This window comes from Quercus lobata, chromosome 6 (assembly GCF_001633185.2).
Source record: "Quercus lobata isolate SW786 chromosome 6, ValleyOak3.0 Primary Assembly, whole genome shotgun sequence".
Lineage (NCBI taxonomy): Eukaryota > Viridiplantae > Streptophyta > Magnoliopsida > Fagales > Fagaceae > Quercus > Quercus lobata.
This window is the reverse complement of record NC_044909.1, coordinates 46972610-46991637: the sequence shown is the minus strand read 5'-3', so window position 1 is coordinate 46991637 and position 19028 is coordinate 46972610. Positions and strand designations below refer to the sequence as shown.

The 19028-nt window shown below is 34.9% G+C and overlaps 1 protein-coding gene across 4 annotated transcripts; it reads left to right on the top strand.

Moving 5' to 3' along the window:
• The first annotated feature begins 3426 nt into the window (after positions 1-3426).
• On the top strand, positions 3427-18891 carry LOC115994510 (serine/threonine-protein kinase TIO). 4 transcript variants are annotated; one of them, XM_031118686.1, is made up of 24 exons: positions 3427-3617; positions 3816-3909; positions 4026-4125; positions 4240-4314; positions 5016-5108; positions 5247-5321; positions 5451-5543; positions 6201-6264; positions 6387-6471; positions 8336-8408; positions 8502-8570; positions 8669-8749; positions 8947-9004; positions 9129-9281; positions 11499-11637; positions 12733-12904; positions 14009-14107; positions 14194-14733; positions 14947-16098; positions 16426-16659; positions 17055-17198; positions 17390-17470; positions 17634-17822; positions 18388-18891. In XM_031118686.1, exons 3-24 carry the CDS (start codon positions 4036-4038, stop codon positions 18631-18633), a joined length of 4005 nt encoding a protein of 1334 aa, XP_030974546.1. In that variant the 5' UTR covers positions 3427-3617; positions 3816-3909; positions 4026-4035; the 3' UTR covers positions 18634-18891. The 4 variants fall into 4 exon arrangements, with proteins under 4 accessions (XP_030974546.1, XP_030974544.1, XP_030974545.1 ...); XM_031118684.1 differs by having other exon boundaries at positions 8926-9004; XM_031118685.1 differs by lacking the exon at positions 3816-3909 and having other exon boundaries at positions 8926-9004.
• The last annotated feature ends 137 nt before the right edge of the window (positions 18892-19028 follow it).

The window sequence follows — 19028 nt, the reverse complement described above, 5'->3', positions numbered from 1 at the left end:
GTAAATGGATGAATAGTAAAAATTTACTTAAGGTTGGTGGGATGGGGTTCCTTTTATAGAGAGTTTAGAGTGGGTCTACTAGTTGGATGCCACTAATATCATGGTAGATGTGTGGACTTAGGTGGCGTTTGGGTATTGCGTTTAACTCGTTTGCGGTTTTTTTTTTTCTTGGTCGCATGTCTGGCACTGTTCATTGTCCATGAACAGTGATTTTAGGCTTATGAACAGTGTCAAACGCGTGAACAGTAACTTTTTATTTTATTTATTTATTTATTTTTTTTTATTGTTTTCAGTTTTCAGCAAAATAAGCGGTATTCAAACGGACCCTTAGTGGGGAGAGCTGAGCGAATTTCGAGGAATTCATACCATGTTCCGAGATAAATAATCGTGGTTTAATCATTTATGATTAGTAGAAAATATTCAGAAATTTACTAAGTGTTTATTAATTGTCCATACCTTCTCATGGTGTGGACGACCAGAATCTCTTGGACAATTGATGACATGTTTGGATATCCTTGGATGACTGAAGATTGTCTTAGACACTAGTCTTGGACAACCATTATGGATGAAGACTATTTGTTATAGATCACCATCAAATATCATAACTTTTGCATTAAGAGCCAATTAAATTTCATTAAAAAATGTTGGAGAAATGGGATCTTGAAGGGTTAATCATGCACAAATGTATCATTTGCAGCCAAATAAAAAATGTCATCGTCTTGAGATTAAAATATACAAAAATTGATGATAATACATTTTCTAAATACTATAAACTAAACTGCAACGAGGTAATCTCTTTGCTTTAAGCAAAGGGAGTTTCAATTTCCATTTTCAGCCATCTCAAAGTTTTTTAGATAAAGGATGATTGCGAGGTAAATCTTATTGAAGTATGTTTTTTCTCTAAAGCCACAATGAGCTAATTTTATTGGCCAACCTATACCACCTCATCACATTTTATAATTAAAAATGGATTTTAGACTAAATTCATTAAAAACCCAAAAAGATACACATTTTTTCCAATCACAAGGATTGGGCTCTTGTCTAAAATTCCTCACGCCTAATGAGTTGGGCTTATACCCATATTTTTCTTGAGTTCAAATAGTACATCTTATCTTACTACCCCATAAATTGGGTTCATGATCCACATTATTGACATCATCTTGCGATGGGCTCATGGCCCACACTTATCTTGCCTCGTGGAATGGAAGCTCATGAAATCAACATAAAGCCCATAAATTTGATTTGAAGGGGAAGATTCTCAATTACAAGGTATTCAAGTTTTTTTGGGCCACAATGCCACTAAATCGTGAGGCTTAGTGTAGCTTCCCGAAGACTTAAGTTTAACGGCTAATTTTTTTTTATTTGGACCCAAGAATAACCCAACTCACAAAGGCCCAATAAATACATTTGAATCTTTTTAGAAGATAATTAAATTCATTGCAATATGTATTTGAAATTTTGAATATAATTTGGGAGCCTAATATAGTGCACAAAAAGAACTGTACATAGATTTTAGTATTTTACCCCATTAAAAATTCTGATCAATAAATTATGGGATCATTTTAAAATGTTAAAAAATGTAAATTGACAATAGTCAAAAGTCTTGCATGTTAAGCGACGTTGATAAGAATGATTTATTGAGAAGTCTACCTAATAAAAAATAGATATAAATTGATAAAATGATTGAAAATAGCATTGAAGTGATAAGTGAAACTCAAAAAATTAGTTTTATTAACTCTACATCTTAAAGCACTAGCATTTGGGGATGCAAAAAAGAAAGAAAAAAAACTATTTTGCATCCCCAAACATTATTTTATCAACCTATTTAAAAACTCATCCTGCATCCCAATTTTTATTTTTACATACAACCCAATAAAATAATATAAACTACCTAATAAAATAATAAAAAGTACTATTCTCTTTCTTTTTCCTCTCATTCTCTTTTTCTCTTCACATACAACCACAAGATTAAAATAATTTTTTTTTCTTTACAACCTATGAATAATAAGGTTGCAAAATCACAAATCCAAATGGAGTGAGTTTTGGATGTCTTGGGTTGTAAAATAGCAATTGAGAGGTGTTTACACCCTCAATGTTAGTACTCTTATAAAATTAATAAAAAATTTGACAAAAAGTTAACTTTTTTTTAACATCAAATTATTTCTTAGAGCATCCTCATCAGGTGTGCCAAATGCCAAATATTTGGTATTTGGCACACCAAACCCCAAAACATGAGCCTCATGAGATGTTTCAAATGCCAAAAATTTTGGCACACAACTGCAGTACCGTCTCAAATATGAGACGGTACGGACATCCATGCCATTTTTTTAATTATTTGTTTATTCACTCAGACTTTCTCTCTCATTATTCTCTCAGACTTTCTCTCTCTCTGCTCTCATCTGCGTTCCGTTCTTTTCTCTGTGCATCTTCGTTCTTCTCTCTTGCCGATCTCGCTAAAGCCGCTGATCTCGCTGAAACCGCCGATCTCGTCGGAGCCATAGTCGTCCTCCACAGCTCCCTCTTCACTCTCATTCTCTTCATCTCTCATCCTCAAGCTGCTTGAAGCCGATCTCGCCTAAAGCCACCTTAAGCCACTGAAATCGATCTCACCGCTGATGTCTCCCGCCTGAAGCCAACCTCGCCGCCTGAGCTGTGGGTTTGTTTGATTTGGGATGGGTTTTGAGGTTTGTAAATGTAATAGGTTGTGGGTTAGTGGTGGCAATGGTACTGTGGTTGTGGTGGCAATTTGGTGGTTGTGGTGGTGATTATTAGGTAGTTGTGGTGGCTATTTTTTGGGTTGTTGTGGATTTCTTTTTTCCTGGTTGTGTGATGTGGGTTAGTGCCAGTGGTGGCTGTCAGTGTTGTTGCCAGTGGTGGCCATCGATGTTTGTGCCGGTGGTGGCCGTTTGTGATGATGATGATGATAGTAATAGGGATAAGGAGGAGGAATATATTATTTTAATGTGTAGTAAATATTATTTTAATGTATAGAATTGAAGTATAGAACATCTGAAAAATGGTATGTTGTAAAATGATGTGCTAAAATGATAAAGTAGATTTTTGGTGTGTTAAAATGACATTTTTTATAAGAGAGCTGATGAGAATGCTCTTAAGAGATCAATACTACCTTTGGTGTGCATTTGGATGCGGATTAAAATTATAAATTATTTTACTATTCAGTTTATTTTTACTATTATTTATAAGCCTCATCGTACTTTTTGACACTATTTATAAGTTTCACGATTATATATCTAATCAGCCTCTCAAATATTTCCAACGGAAATATTCAAATATTCAAATTTCTCACCTACTATTATTAAAAAAAAAAAAAAAAATTTCACACCTCGTCATTCGTCAATCATCGGCTTCTAGAAAACACACTGTTCACTGATCCACCCGATCTTTATTTTTATATTTGTAGGGTAACTTCACTTGAATTTTAACGGGCGGGAAAAAAACCTTAGGGCCCACCCCTCTCTCTCCAAAACCAAAACACATTTTTCAAACCTCTCTCTCTCTCTACTTTCAGATTCTCTTATTCTCTTTCTCCGGCCAGATTTGGAAGTATTGGCCTTTGCTTTGTCGGCGCCGAACATTCATCACCGACAATTTCACAGGTACTCCCTCTTTGCTTCATTTGATTTTTCCACTGGATTAGAAAAAAATTGAATGTGTTTGTGTTTGGATATTCTAGCATATGAAGCACTGTTACTAAACCTATAATACCATGAAAAGTTTCGATTGTACAAAAGATGTTTGGTCAATTGATTCAATGGAGTTTAGAAATAACATTGATTCACTGTTTTTTGCTCAAGCTCCATTTCGAATCAAAGGGAACTGAATCAATCTAGCTAGTAGTAGACACACCCAAATCGGCACCTTTGTTTGATTCAATAGAGTCTTATTAAGGTAATTTACGCGATCTTCTTCTTCACACTGAATAATCAGTTGGATTTGTTGGACTTATTGATTGCACTTTAAATTGTTGTTGCTCTCATATCTGATAGTGGTAAAGCTACTTGTAGATTTTGAAAGATGGGTATTGAAAACTATCACGTGATTGAGCTCGTCGGGGAAGGTTCGTTTGGTAAGGTATACAAGGGGAGGCGGAAATTTACAGGACAGGTATTGCTTTTTTTCTTTTTTGTGTGTGTGTTTTGAAATTTGAAAGCAATCTTTCTTTGTTGGTGGTTCTGATAATTTTGTTTAGCTATAATGAGGTTTTGTTGTTGTTATTAGACCGTTGCAATGAAATTCATAATGAAGCATGGGAAAAGTGAGAAGGATATTCAGAATCTAAGACAAGAAATTGAGGTAAATTGGACTCATTTGTTCATAAATTATTTGTGTGATAAAGGGCTTATCATTTTGAACATTTAGTTATTTATGCTGGCAATTGGGTTGGTCTAGCTTGTTGTGAATCTTGTTTTGGGCTGGATTTTGGACTTTGTTGTTTTGCCCTTTTTGTGACGGCTTTGCTTCCTATATCTAACTTGCTTCCTAACTTTGCCATTTGAATTTTTTTCCCCGCTTATCGTTTTACTGGTTGTTTGAAGAAGGTTAAGGATTTAACTTCTTGTTTTGGGATTTTAAATGAAATTAGAAACTATATATATATATATATATATATTAATTTTAAAAATAGATTATATGGCTTTATAATGAAAAACATGTGATCTTGGTCACGTGATGATATCATCTAATCCATCTCACTGGTGGATTTTTGATTAACAGTTGAGAAACCAATAAGATATGTAGCCCAAGTTGTTTGACAGTAAGGTTATATTATTTTATTTTTCAAATTCTACTCTCTCTCAAAATAAAGCAAGAGTTGTAGAGAGAGAGAGAGAGAGGGAGAGAGAGAGGAGTGTGTGTAGGAAGAAAGGGGGCGTGGGAGAGAACACTAGCTTTCTCATAATTAACAATGCGGAGTGTCCAACATTCATCAACCAACCACATTCTTTAATTTCATTGTTTTTCAGCTAATTATATGTATAATCTCCTTGGTTTTGCAGATTCTAAGAAAGTTGAAGCATGAAAATATCATCGAAATGCTTGACTCCTTTGAAAGTGAACAGGAGTTTTGTGTTGTCACAGAATTCGCACAAGTAACCATATCCTTCTTGATCTCTCAAAAGCAAAATTCATTCTTTATATTAATGTAACTATTAAATGATCCTGGAAATATATATAGACACATTATGGAGCATGTTGAGATTCATGAGTTGCCGTTGGTTTTCATGCAGGGTGAACTGTTTGAGATTCTTGAGGATGATAAGTGCCTTCCAGAAGAACAAGTTCAAGCAATTGCAAAGCAGTTGGTAATTTGATCCCATGATTATTGCATCTGACTTAATTGATTGTTTTCTTTTCCAGTCCTTTGGTTTACTATTATGTTCAACTTGGGTATTTCTTATTTCAATTGAAACTTTATTTTGTGGAATTTACAGGTGAGAGCGTTGCATTACTTGCACTCAAACCGTATCATCCATCGTGATATGAAGCCACAAAACATTCTCATTGGTGCTGGGTCTGTGGTTAAGGTTGAGAAGTCAGATAACATCACTACATGTTTAAGAGCATCTATTTATTGAATCTGTTAACTGAATGCGTAGAAGGTTGATTATTGAAAAACAATGTTTAGAAGGTTTATAATCTGTTCAAAATTTTCAAATATTGTCTATTTTTTGAATTTAGAGAACCTTACTAGGTTTGATTGAATAAATTACCATCAGGTCTCTGTGTACTCTGTTTGGATTGGCTCCACTAAATCAAAATTTAACTAATTGATTGTATGTATTTTTTTTTTCTGGTCCAATACTCCAATTACATTGCCTTTTTTTTTTTTTTTTCCCTGTAGCTTTTGCCTGATACTGAATTGTATTATACTAATATCTAGGTATTGTCAAAACTTAGAGGTGTAGCTTGCCAATAAATGAAAAATATCTTGGATTTGATTACCTATGTACTAATTTGTTGGTTCTTTCCATCCATGGGGTGGGATATTGCTATGTATATTTGTAGGCTATTATTTTCATTGGTTTTATCTCTATACTCTCTTGAGACTGTTATTACATATTGATTCTTTCTCCAAAGATTTGGTCTGATGGTTTGATATCGTGTCCTGCTTTGTATTAAATGTTTAATTCTTCTAATTTCTTGTGGTTGTTCATGACTTATAAATTTTTCGTTTATCACAGCTTTGTGATTTTGGGTTTGCACGTGCAATGTCCACGAATACTGTTGTTTTGAGATCCATAAAAGGTTTGTCCAATCTTTGCATTAAATTTCTGGTTACCTTTCTATTTTGAGAGCTTTTATTGAGATGCTATGATATCCTTGAGGAATTAAGGGTTTCTAATACAACTTCTATCTATATTATTCAGGCACTCCACTGTATATGGCTCCGGAACTGGTACGGGAACAGCCTTACAACCACACGGCTGATTTATGGTCCCTTGGAGTTATTCTGTATGTTAAATCTCATTGATTGTACTTTGGAATTGTTTATTGTTAAATTAGTTGGATTGGATGCCATGTTGGTAGTGCTTTTGAATCTTTTTCATTTGAACTGTAACTTGGTTTAAAAAAATTTCTAATTTGATTGATTGCTTGCATTCTATTCTTTATTTTAGTTTACTTCAAGTTTTGACTCTCATCCAGTTGCACTTGGGCTGGAAAAGGGGTATGAAGCACCCTTATTTTGTGTTGCATTGACCAAAAGGAAACACATTCAATCACACACGGGCTTTGGGCCCAAGTAAACACCCCTTTTTTTTTTTGATAAGTAGGGCTCAAGTGAACACCTATAACATGGAATAAGGTGACCAAATGAGTCCCTTGTCAGCTTTCATCATATTTTCAAATTTAAACTTTATGTTGATTTATTATTTAGGGGATTTTCTTTATTTTAGTTTACTTCAAGTTTTGACTCTCATCCAGTTGCACTTGGGCTCGAAAAGGGGTATGACGCACCCTTATTTTGTGTTGCATTGACCAAAAGGAAACACATTCAATCACACACGGGCTTTCGGCTCAAGTAAACACCCCTTTTTTTTTTTTGATAAGTAGGGCTCAAGTGAACACCTATAACATGGAATAAGGTGACCAAATGAGTCCCTTGTCAGCTTTCATCATATTTTCAAATTTAAATTTTATGTTGATTTATTATTTAGGGGATTTTGCATGATACCCTATTTTTTTCCTTTTGTTTTCTTTTACAAGTTTTTCTTTAAAATATAAATTTTAGTCCAATAACTAATAAATATGTAACATGTTAAATTCTGGATTGTTCAATCTTCATAAGATACTCAACGTTTCTTTTCATTAAATTTATTACTATCCGTCCAGGCATAGGCTTTGGTTGTGGATACTGAATTGTAGACCTTAATGCGTAGACTGCAAATAGAGACTAATGACACCACTTTCTTCTTTTGCCTGCCAAAGAGAGCCTCTTTACTTTATTTAATGATAGGAAAATTTTATTCAAAACAGAATATTTTGGCTAAGAAATTGAAGAATTGCAATCAGAAGCTTTACAGTGTCTAATTTGCCCGTTGTTTAGGATTCTCATTCACTGGTTCAGTTACAAGCTCCTATGCCAAAAGACTCTTTTTGATTGGTCTAGATGTTGGGGCTCCTCAAATTGTTCTTCTATCATTGAGTTTCTTTCTTCTCTTAGAATTGCACCTTAAGTTTTTTTCCTTGTTGTTGTTTGTTGCTTTTTCTTGCGTTCACCATCATGAACACCTTGTATTTGCTTTCTTTGTTTTTTCATCTTGATTAATATTATTCTTATTACCTATAAAAAAAAAAAGAAAAAAAAGAAGAAGAAAGAATGGTCATTATAAATTTAAGTGCTGAATTGGGAATAATCTAGTTTAAGTTGCATGGTGGATAGGACAGCCGTTGATAGTTTTTTGCTTAGACATTGATGTTGTTGCAAAGTCCACAGTAGAGTAGTCTTGTGATCCCCAAGCCCATTGTTTACTTTTACTCTAGCATACTTTGAAGTCTTCCTTTTATAGACATCCTTAAATTTCATTCTTTGGCAGTAATTATTATTATTATTATTATTATTATCTCTGATTCATTTGGAATTTCATCCTGATTATAGATCTTATGTGAAAATCCCTATTATTGACTTATTTGAATATAGAAAATTTATATTGCTCTATAAAAGAGCAAGTTGCCTTTCCCAGAAAAATAAAAAATAATTATAACATTGATTAATCTCAAATTTAACAATTACCTGCTTCAGTACTTATAGCATTATCTCTTCCTTTTTCCTTCATGTTCTTCTTGAATTGAAACTATTTTGTCATGGACACTACAGGTACGAATTATTTGTTGGACAGCCCCCATTTTATACAAATTCTGTGTATGCACTCATCCGGCATATTGTTAAGGTACATTTGCTCAAACATCATGTGAGTTTGTTGTTAGTTTAGATTTGCTATGCTGTATAAAGGTACAAGCTAATGTTCAATGCCGTATTCCAGGATCCAGTTAAATATCCAGACAATATGAGTCAAAATTTCAAAAGCTTTTTGAGGGGTTTGCTTAATAAGGTTGTTTTATGGTTCAAGTGAATGAACTCTTGATTAATAGTTTTTAACTCCCATTGATGTCAAAGTTCTAAGATGATTTTTCAATTCATGGAAAACAGGTACCACAAAACCGACTAACTTGGCCCACCCTTCTTGAGCACCCCTTTGTTCAAGAAACTTCAGATGAAGTGGATGCTAGGGTAATTATACGTCACATTAACATTTCCTTTAAATATTAGAATCTAAAATAGTAGTATAAAGCCAGTCTTATTATAATCTGGCAAAGACTATTTTGGTTCCTTTTATGTGATACAATGCAACATTTTTTAGAATTTTTATCTTGAGTTCTTATCTATAAATTTACGGAAGTTTTTAGTATCTAGCAATCCATTTCCAGGAAATGCGTGCTGCAACTGCTGCAGCTAGAGGATGTGATGCAGCATGGAGAGGTGAAGGTAACACTGTTTAAATATAACCGAGTTTAATGTTTTACCATCTTAGAGCCAGGCTGCCTCAGTATTTAAGCTATTTAAATGTCCTTTTTTTTATATTTTAGAATTAATTATTACCGTATTATAGGTAAAAGCAACTCTCCAGCTACTTTTGAGAGCAATAATGGTCCAAGCCTTAAGAGTGATGCTCACTTAAATAGTCCAAACTCAGCAACATGCAATCCTTCACCACGTGAGGAGTTATCACGGTTTGCAAGTCCTAATGATGCTAAACAATCAGGTAAATCAAATTATTTGTGTTCAGTTGTTGTATGATGATTCTAGGACAGAAATTTTGTTTGATGCCCGTAATGATTTTTTTGCAATTTTTTGTGCTAGCAATTTTCTCCATAGCCTGTGTGCTATAATTTGCTAGCTGATTGATTGCTTTAAATTATTTTTAAGCTGAGGCCACTTTTATGGATATGATGTTCTAATTGAAATTTTAGTAAATAACTGGTAAATTTAGCTCCTTGGTTAATTTCTTTAGTTGCTTGTTTATATCATATTCTTATAATGTCTTTAGTAGCCAACTATTATATTCTTAGTAGTACTCATAAAAAAAAAACTATTATATGCTTAGTAGTAACACATAAGCTTTCATTCTGTTGACATCATTCTATTGACATCTCTGATGAGTTTGATCAACTAACATGGAAAAAATCCCACCAAGGAACCTGTTAGTTGTCTTGTAATCATTAATCAACTTGCCATCTCTCAAAGCCGCTTAGCGGTAGCGCTGTGGTTTGTCCTATTGCCCTAGAGAAGCCACTAACCAATATTGGCAGATTCCTTGATGGTAGTGGATAATACCACCCCCTATCTGCCCCATCTATATTAACTTTAACCCAACATTCTGCCGGCTTTTCCCATTTAACATTGGCAGTGGTAGCATTCTTAGTTGCAAAGCCCCATCCTATAATTGTGTGTAACTTAAACGCTCTATGAATGCAATTTTTATGGAGAGAAGGATTAGCTTTCTAGTGCTGGAATGCAACTCATTTTCTATGCAGCCAAGGAGATGAAATTACAAATGGAAAATATACTTTCCAAGGCAGATGTAACAGATGAAACTCCTCTTTAGAACAACTATTCCATTTTTTTTACTAGGCATCAAGCTTAAGCTCAAAAACAGATGGCCTCATTTGGTATAACCAAACTACTCTAGAATATCATTGCAAACTTGCACTCCTTGAGCACATGTAGGATGGAATTTGTGCACATACCATGAATAGGACATACAGAAGAGATATTCAACCACAGAGCATCTTTTTCATTCACCAACTTCCAGTTGAGTTTGCCAATAAGGTTAAGTTATTTGGTCTTGCCACTTGTAGTCCTAGCCTCCTTGGAGGTCACCAACTTTTTCCAACCAACTAGGTGCAATCTGCAATGTTCTTCTGAGGAGCCCCAAAGAAAGTTTCAGTTAATATTGTCTATGTTGTTACGAACTCTTATAGGTAGGGCTTCACCCTGCATGTAATAATCAGATATGATCAAGGTGACAAATTGCACTAAAGTAGTATAACCTGCAAAGGCAAGTAATTTAGCCTTCCATCCCATTAGTTTGCTTTGAACTTTGTCTATCATAAATTGGAACTGTTGATTGCTAGGTTGTAGCATGTTTGAGAGAGAAACCAAGGTATTTTCCAAGGTTGTCAGTGGCTTGAAATTTCAGTGTTTCAGAAATGACCTATGAGTAATAAGGTAGCTTTTGGAAATTCAAAATGACATAAAAAAAAGAGTTAAATGGTATCATAGTCTTGGAGGTACAATCTATATCATGTTCTCAAATCTCCTGTTTTCAACATCTTTGGGTCCTATTGAGTTTTGTACTTATGGAAAGAGAAGACTTCCAAAGAAGGATTCTATGGCTGTTAATTGATTAACTGAATTGACCGTCACCAGTTGGCCCAATCTGTAAGCTGCCTTCTTGCCCCAGTATAATGACATTTACATAAACTATGCATATTGGATTTTAATGTTTAAAATTAAACTATTATCAACGAAGTCTATTTTTATGTTTTATTCCATCTTGCTCTATCAATTGCACACTAAGTAAAAAAAATATCCATATAACTATTTTCCTTTCTTACATGAAACTGGCATAATTGATTTTTAAGTTTTATTCAATATACCCACATAGACATAGGCCAAGATGTTTGTAGTTTAGGCGGCATTGCCTGCTCTCTTTTATAAGAAGAACCATGGTTCTAATCCCCCCTCCCTCATTGTTGTATCCATAAAATTATTAGGAAAAATATATGCACACAGACGTACTCATGTTTGCATTTATGTATGTTTTGATGAGTGAAAATAAAGTAGTTGATTGAGGCCCATTTTCTTGTCTAGATTTGATTATATTTTGCTTTATTTGTTTGAGGAGAAGAACTCTTGATAACTGTTCATATCTTATAACAGTTGTATGATATGGTTAACTTGTTCTATTTTTCTCTAGGTTGTCAGACATTGGACAGACTGGAAAACACTTCCCGCACAGTCAAGGGAGCACAAATAATTGGTCAAGATAACGAAGCATTAGCACATGTTTTGCTACAGTTGAAAAGATGGTCTACTGGATCTCAAAATTCTTGCAGGTAAAATTGGATACATGCATCCCTAGTGTATGTTTCGTTTTGCATATTTATGTATGATTTTATTTTGTATCAAACGTTAAGTTTGACAAAATTTGTTGCTTAGTCCATTGTCAACTTATGTTCAAGCTGTGAGACATTTCTTTTCTCTTGCTTCAAAGATATGATGCTTCCTTAGACATTAAATATTTTATCCCTACTTGTTATGGATTGTGTCCTAAGGTAACACATTTTTTTTGGTATATAAATTGATATGAGCTTGTTTTAGATGCATATAGTAGGTTCTTTTTAAGTACTTTCTCTTGTAATCTCCCATGTACTAGGGTTGCCCCCCTTTTTGCACTTTTTAAATTTAGTACTTATAAAAAGTTTATGTATTTGATGATTGCATAACTCTTCACTCTAACGGTCTCATGACATGGTGTGGAAATAGAGCACAATCTATTTATTAAGCAGTGAACAATTACTCACATGCTAGTAACTGAGGGCTCTTTCCTATGATCGTAACCTAAAACCCATAGTGAAATTTTTTTAGATTACACTGTGAAATATTGAAGTGCCCTTTCATTGTAATATACTTTCAAAGATTCAGAAGTGAAATAACAAGCTTGCAGAGCATGCATATCTGAGTAGTGAGAATTGGATAGACTTAATACAAGACAGCACACTGGAGGATTGGTGCATTTACTGGCAGTTGGATTAGTATAGCTACATTCAGTTGCAAAAGGTGTTCTTGCTAAGTTGCTTGGAAAGAGAGAGGCAGGATGACATGGGAATTTTTAGATAACTATCTAGTTCTGACTAGGTTTTTGGCTTGTTTCATGATTCAGTATCATAATATTCTTACTTGTACCAAAGACTAATTATATGAAAATTCTGCACATATTGAATTGATCTCATTTCCTATAATGCTACTTCATTATATAAACATTTATTTATTATGATAATTATTATAAAAACATTTATATTTCACCTCACTGCATTACTTTAGGAATATCTTATTGTGGTAGGTTAATTGGTTGTAGTCTTTTTTATTCATGCACTAGATACCTCTTAGTAATTTATTTGCAAGACTTGATGGCTTATCAAACACTGCAGGGATCAAGATGTTATTAGTTCAAGTCAGTCGCTCAGAATTCTTTTGAACCTACTTGCAGCTGGTGCCATCAATTCTAGTGGACTACTTGATGAAATAATGCGTGAACTTCTTGTTTTCACTGCTACTGTTGTTAGCTTGAAATCTTCTGAATTTAATGACTTAATAGCAAAGGTATATCTCTGCTAGATTTCATTTAGAAATTTCTGACTTTTGATTCTCAATACCTTCATATGTCATACCATGCGGCCATAATGTTGGAGACTTGTGTTCTATGGAGATACTCTGTCCAGCCCAATTGTTAGTCCTCTATTTCTTTTTGGGATGTCCCAAAATATAGTCCTCTTTGAAAAGTCAATAAATAAATTTCCTAACCTACCCTTTACTTTATTTAAACAGTTAGTACTCTTCTTTTAGTAGAGTTTAAATTAATGATAAAATTTGTTACACACACTGTTACACACTATTTTTTGAACTAAAAATATAAAGTTGAAGACACGATTTCAATTTAAAAAAATTGTGTAACCGTGTGTGTATAACAGAGTGTGTGTAACAAACTCTACCCTTTAACTAATGAGTGTAGTTTTAGAAACTTGTATCTTTTATTTAAAAGGCAACACATTAAATGATATTTCCTTAAAAAGTTGGATTCTAAATAGGGCCAACAAATGGGATGGAGGTAGTAATTGGCTGCTGACAATGTAAGTCTGATCCTGGTTTAGGCTTGAATTATACCCCCAAATACTTAGGGCCATCTATTGTGAAATTCATCTATAATATATAATCCTATATGCATAAACAAAAACAAATTTTACAATTTAATAGTGAACCCTCTGAAAAATTCAGGGAGAATACTTACAAAAAAAGAAAATTACAGAGTAATGTCCCGGAGCCTGGCTACTGTCCTGAGGCACCGATCAGGAAAGTCATAAAGGGACGTTAAACGTAATTCTAGAAGAGTGTTACCACTACAAAAAAAATCCGAGTCTTGGCAGTTCAAGTGAAAGTTTATTAGACTAGTCCCTTTCCCCTCACATGTATTTTTTTTTTTCATGAAGTTTTGTATATTTGTTGTTTTCTTTCATCAACTTCAAAGGCATGAAATTGCTGCTGATTTTTATCATTATATTTGTCAACTATGAGAATAATCCCTCTGATAGCTTTTAAATGTTGAGAGCCGAATAAGTCCTCAATTTTAACATTCTTTATCTATAGTGTGGTTTTCACTATTTTGTGATTGCTGCTGGCTGATGCAACTGTGATCTCATACTTTTGTAGAGTTTTTCAGTGATCAAAATGGTGCTTGATAATTGTGGAAGTGGCATTGCAAGTTCATATTTCAGGCACTGGGTTGCATTATCTGAGATTTTTTCACAGGTCTAATTCCTTCTATGGTACAAAAAACGTTATTTGGCAACAAGTATGCACTTATTTCTTGCTTTCTCATCGTGTTGACTATATAGGTTGTTGGTTGCAATGAAGAGGCATGTGGAAGAGTTTTGTACGAGTCCAGTGCTTGCATTACCATCATGTTATCCAGAGTTGCTCAGGGTCTTAAGGCAACTCATTTGACTTCGAGTCCTGAAGCGGGTTCTGCTCTTAATGAAACATTTAAAAAAATCTTGGATCATGCTAAAACGACTGGCTTAGTGGATCTTTTGTGTCACTGCTTAGTAAATTCAGGCTCAAGTCTTATTTCGGGTTCTTCAAATATGTTGCGTGCTGCATGTGAAGCATGTAGGGCTACTTGGTCACTCATAGATGCATTGGAAACCCTTTTCCTGAGGGAAAGTCCCCTTTTATTTCCATTAAATGCTTTGCGGAGTCATTCGTTAGTTCGACTTGACATTAGGGACCATGAACGAGGCTCATTGATTGGCACTGAATCAGCAAAAATTGTTGATGTGGTGACAAGAACATTTGTTAGGTCAAAAGCGGTGCAGGTTGCCATTTACTATTGCCTTCATCAACGACTTGAAGCTGCAATGTCTGCTGGCATTCAGGTGTTTGTCTCTCAACCTAAGTTTTTGAAAATTTTTCGTGCACACGTAAGACCCCAATGAAAACAAGTTATATAATGATTTCAAAGAACCAATACAGTAGTTAATCTTAGAGATTTTCTACCTGCGCTTAATTATTCTTTTGTTTGTATCATGCTTGCATGATTGTCGGCACCTTTTAGGTAAAATTTAATATAATTTCTGTTGTTGTTTCAGCTCTTGTCAAGGTGTTGTGTACATAGTGGACTTGTTCCAGGTGTTCTTTGTGGACTTCCCAGTTCCTTACCTGTAACTACTGTTGTCAGTGGTGGAGGGGATGGTACTCTTGTCTCTGAGATATTCTCTATATTGTCTCTCTGCACTTCATCTTCAAATAAAGATCCACAAACAGGAGAAACAAATAATTTGAGGTGTAAATTAAGCAATCCTTATACCTTGGTTCTTCATTCATGCCTAATCCTTGCAACAGTTGCACAGTGTTTAAAGTCCACTGGAAGAAATTCTGCATTGTTTATGCTTACAACCTCCCCAAAGAAGCAGCAATCTCGACTTTCAGGGCTTGCACACCATTTTTCTTCCTCTGATGACGGAATTAACTCATTTCAACCTCATAGTGCGTCAGCTATGCTGGCTCTTGCATCCATTCTATCCCTTGAAGCTGGATCTTCTATTGAGTCTCCAGTCTCTGAAAATGCTCTGCCTTTGATTCCTAGAACTGCCACACTTTGTGATTATCTCAAATATTCATCTAGTAATGAAACTGAAGTGGATCCCAGTTACCTGAATGGTGTTCTCTCTTATTGGCATGGCCTTAGAGATGGATGTGTTGGCTTGTTAGAGGCCCGGCTCAAGTGGGGAGGACCATTAGCTGTTCAGCAGTTGTGTGCAAGTGGTATCCCTCTGCTTCTTGTTGAGTTGTTAGCCAACAACTCAAATGCTTCTCAAGGGATTGACATCTCAAAAGATCGAATTGGGCTATCCCCTATAGGGGTTGTGTGGACAGTTTCATCAATATGTCACTGCCTTTCAGGTGGAGCTTTAACTTTTCGTCAGATTTTGGTTAGGAGTGAACACATCAAGCTTATTTGTGACCTAATATCTGATGTACATCTCAAGCTTGTAAACTGCTGGGGTGGGCCTGGTGGAGGGAAGGATGGAGTCAGAGATATAATAAATGCAGTAGTAGATATCTTAGCATTCCCTTTTGTTGCTATACAGAACGGTCCTGGTTTGCCATCTGCCACTGCTTCTGTAAACAGTGGGTTCCTTCTCAACATGGGTTCACCAGGTGGGAAAGTATGCATGGAAGAGAATATGGTAAAAGTAATTGAGGAAGATTTGACAAAGTATATTAAAATCCTTTTGGAGGTTAGGTCTTCTTTCCCTTCTTTTTGGGGTTAGGGGCCTCCGGGGATGGGGGAATCATTTCTGGACATGTGCTTTTGAGGTTGTTTGGTAGACTGTTTATAAACTCTGTTCATTGGATGAGTTGCTAAAACTGAGAGGACTATGTGATTCTCATTCTAATTGTTATATCTTTTTGGAGAAAATAAATTCGATGTCGGTGCTAAATTTCTAATATGTATTTCAATTATAGTATGAGTTTGACTAATGCTTTAATATGATGAATTATAATAACATCTTGATACTGAGAGGGCTATGTGTTTCTCATTTTATTACTTCTTGAGTTTTCAGTTGGGAGTGCCTATTCTTATTCTTCTGTGTTTGGAGCATGTCGAGTTAAAAGATTTGGGAAGGCCTGTTGCGTTTCTTGCTAAAATGATAACCCATCGACCTCTAGCAGTTCAACTTGTGAGTAAAGGCTTGTTAGATTCAAAGACGATGAAAAGGTTGCTTGATAGTTCATGCCCAAGAGAAGTCACGCTAGATATTTTGATGATAGTTTCTGATCTAGCCCGCATGGATAAGGTGAGATTTTGATTCTATCAAATGGTTTTTGCTGCTTATGCAAATATCAAGAGTTAGCATATGTTCTTTACTTTACTCTTGTTATTTTGTTAAATTAAAATGAAAATTATTGAATACTCCAAGTACCATAAATGCGTACTCCTCCCTCTTACATGAATTATGGGTTTCACCATGAATTTAATTAGTGTACTCACAATTATGTGAGGGGGGAGTATGCATTTATGGTGCTTCAATAGTAAATAATTATCCAAATTAAATAGATTGTATTTGTCATGTTTAGCCTTTTTTCCACCCATAGTATTTTCACTTTCAGTCCTTTCACCTTTCCACACCTTGAAAACTTCATACCCATTGATTCCTTCATAACTGCAAGTCATGGGTTTTGTGGTGTCTAGGGATTCTATGAATACATCAATCGGGCTTCTGTTTTAGAATTTTTGAAGGATTTTCTCACCCATGAAGATCCCAATGTACGTGCAAAGGCTTGCAGTGCTCTGGGCAACATGTGTCGGCACAATTCCTACTTTTATAGTTCACTAGTAAGTAACCTTGTGATATATATTTTCTTAAATTTTGTGGACATTCTACAAATTAATTCCTCTTCTGGATTTTTGAAGCTATGTACCAGAATGTTTTTGTTGGACCATGCATTTACTCATGGCATACTTGAACGTAATATATGGCAGTGGATTAATTGTGCGTTTTTTCTACTTTTAATATATTTATCTAGGCAAGGAATCGGATTATTGGCCTCCTCATTGATCGATGTGATGATCCAGACAAACGCACACGAAAATTTGCATGCTTTGCTGTAACTTCTAATCCCATTTTTTATGACAGTTTCTTTACTTCAAACACTGTTGCAGTAGAATATAACCTTTTCCTATCATTCATCTTATCTATATGAGATGAATATTGAAGGTATGTCCTGATAGATATAATGCTACGTTTTATTTTATTTTATTTTTATCCAGATTGGAAATGCAGCCTACCATAATGACACACTGTATGAAGAGCTCCGGAGATCCATTCCTCAACTTGCAAACTTGCTGCTTTCAGCAGAGGAAGACAAGACTAAGGCCAATGCTGCAGGTGCATTAAGTAATCTTGTTCGCAACTCCAACAAGCTTTGTGAAGATATTGTATCTAAAGGAGCCATGCAGGTTTGTGAATGCACTGTATTATGATTCTAATGTTACTTTATGCATGCATTTTGAGGAGGGATCTGTAGCTAGTTGCATATTCTGTAATAAGTGTGAGAATTGTCAAATGGCCTTAATTAACAAAATTTAATCCCTAGAACTTGAATTTGTAATTTTTTATGTGGTATATTTAATTGAGCTGTAGACCTTGATACCTTTTTGCTTTCCAGTTTACTGTTTATGTCTGTTACATAAAGGATGACAAATTAACAATTTAGACACTGGCCATATAAACACATGGCTTTTGTCTCCTTTAATAAGATGGTGTTCTAGGAAGGGTGTGAACCCATCTTTGGGAAGAAAAGCTACCTCTCCTTGAATAGCTTATTTCGTACTATGATTAAAAGATTGGTTAAACAATTCAAAACGTTGTTGAGGCTAAAAAATTGACTAAAGAACTTTATTTGCTTGCAACAGGACTTATATGACATACCAAAGTTTTTTCCTGTTATTCACCATTTTAATGCTACTACAGTTGTCATATTTGAAATTATGAATTATAATGTGAGTGGGTTTGGTTTTGCAGGCTTTACTGAAGTTAGTAGCTGACTGTTCTGTGGTAGCCCTGAACCCAAGTAGAAAAGATGCTGTAAATGAGTCACCATTAAAAATAGCACTTTTTTCTTTGGCAAAGATGTGTTCACACCCACCGTGCAAGCAGTTTCTCTGTTCATCAGAGTTGTTTCCAGTTATTGGACGGCTTCGACAATCCCCAGAATCAACAATTTCCCAGTATGCCTCAGTCATCATTAGCAAAGTCTCTGATGCCTGAGGGCCTAAATTGATATGATAATGGAAGTCAGCTTGATTTCCACTAATCAATCATAGTGATTGCCACCATACTGTTGAAGGTTGAAATAGAAAATGTGAAGAAGCTGGCTTGCCAAAAACTGCTACTTAGTAAATGGTGTAAAATAGTCCTTGCACGCATTTCTTGTATATGGATTAATTGTTCAATGTTCCAACCATATCTTGTTCATATTATGCAATTGTGCAAGCTTGTTGGTGCACATCTTTCTCGCAAAGGATTTGTGCTCTGTTTGCTAGCTTCAAGATAAATATCTCTTTTGGATGCCAGGGCACTCTTGTTTTTCATCAGCTTGAAGAGCTTTCAAAAGTTGTATTTTTTTAGTAGCTAATATATATATTTGAAAATACTAAGTATTT

Bases quoted from the DNA above. Each gene is read 5' to 3' on its own strand.
- LOC115994510 (XM_031118685.1), top strand. From the start codon at position 4,036: ATGGGTATTGAAAACTATCACGTGATTGAGCTCGTCGGGGAAGGTTCG. The intron at 6,265-6,386 runs GTTTGTCCAATC...TATATTATTCAG, and splicing joins TGTTTTGAGATCCATAAAAG to GCACTCCACTGTATATGGCT. The intron at 12,905-14,008 runs GTATATCTCTGC...ATACTTTTGTAG, and splicing joins TTAATGACTTAATAGCAAAG to AGTTTTTCAGTGATCAAAAT.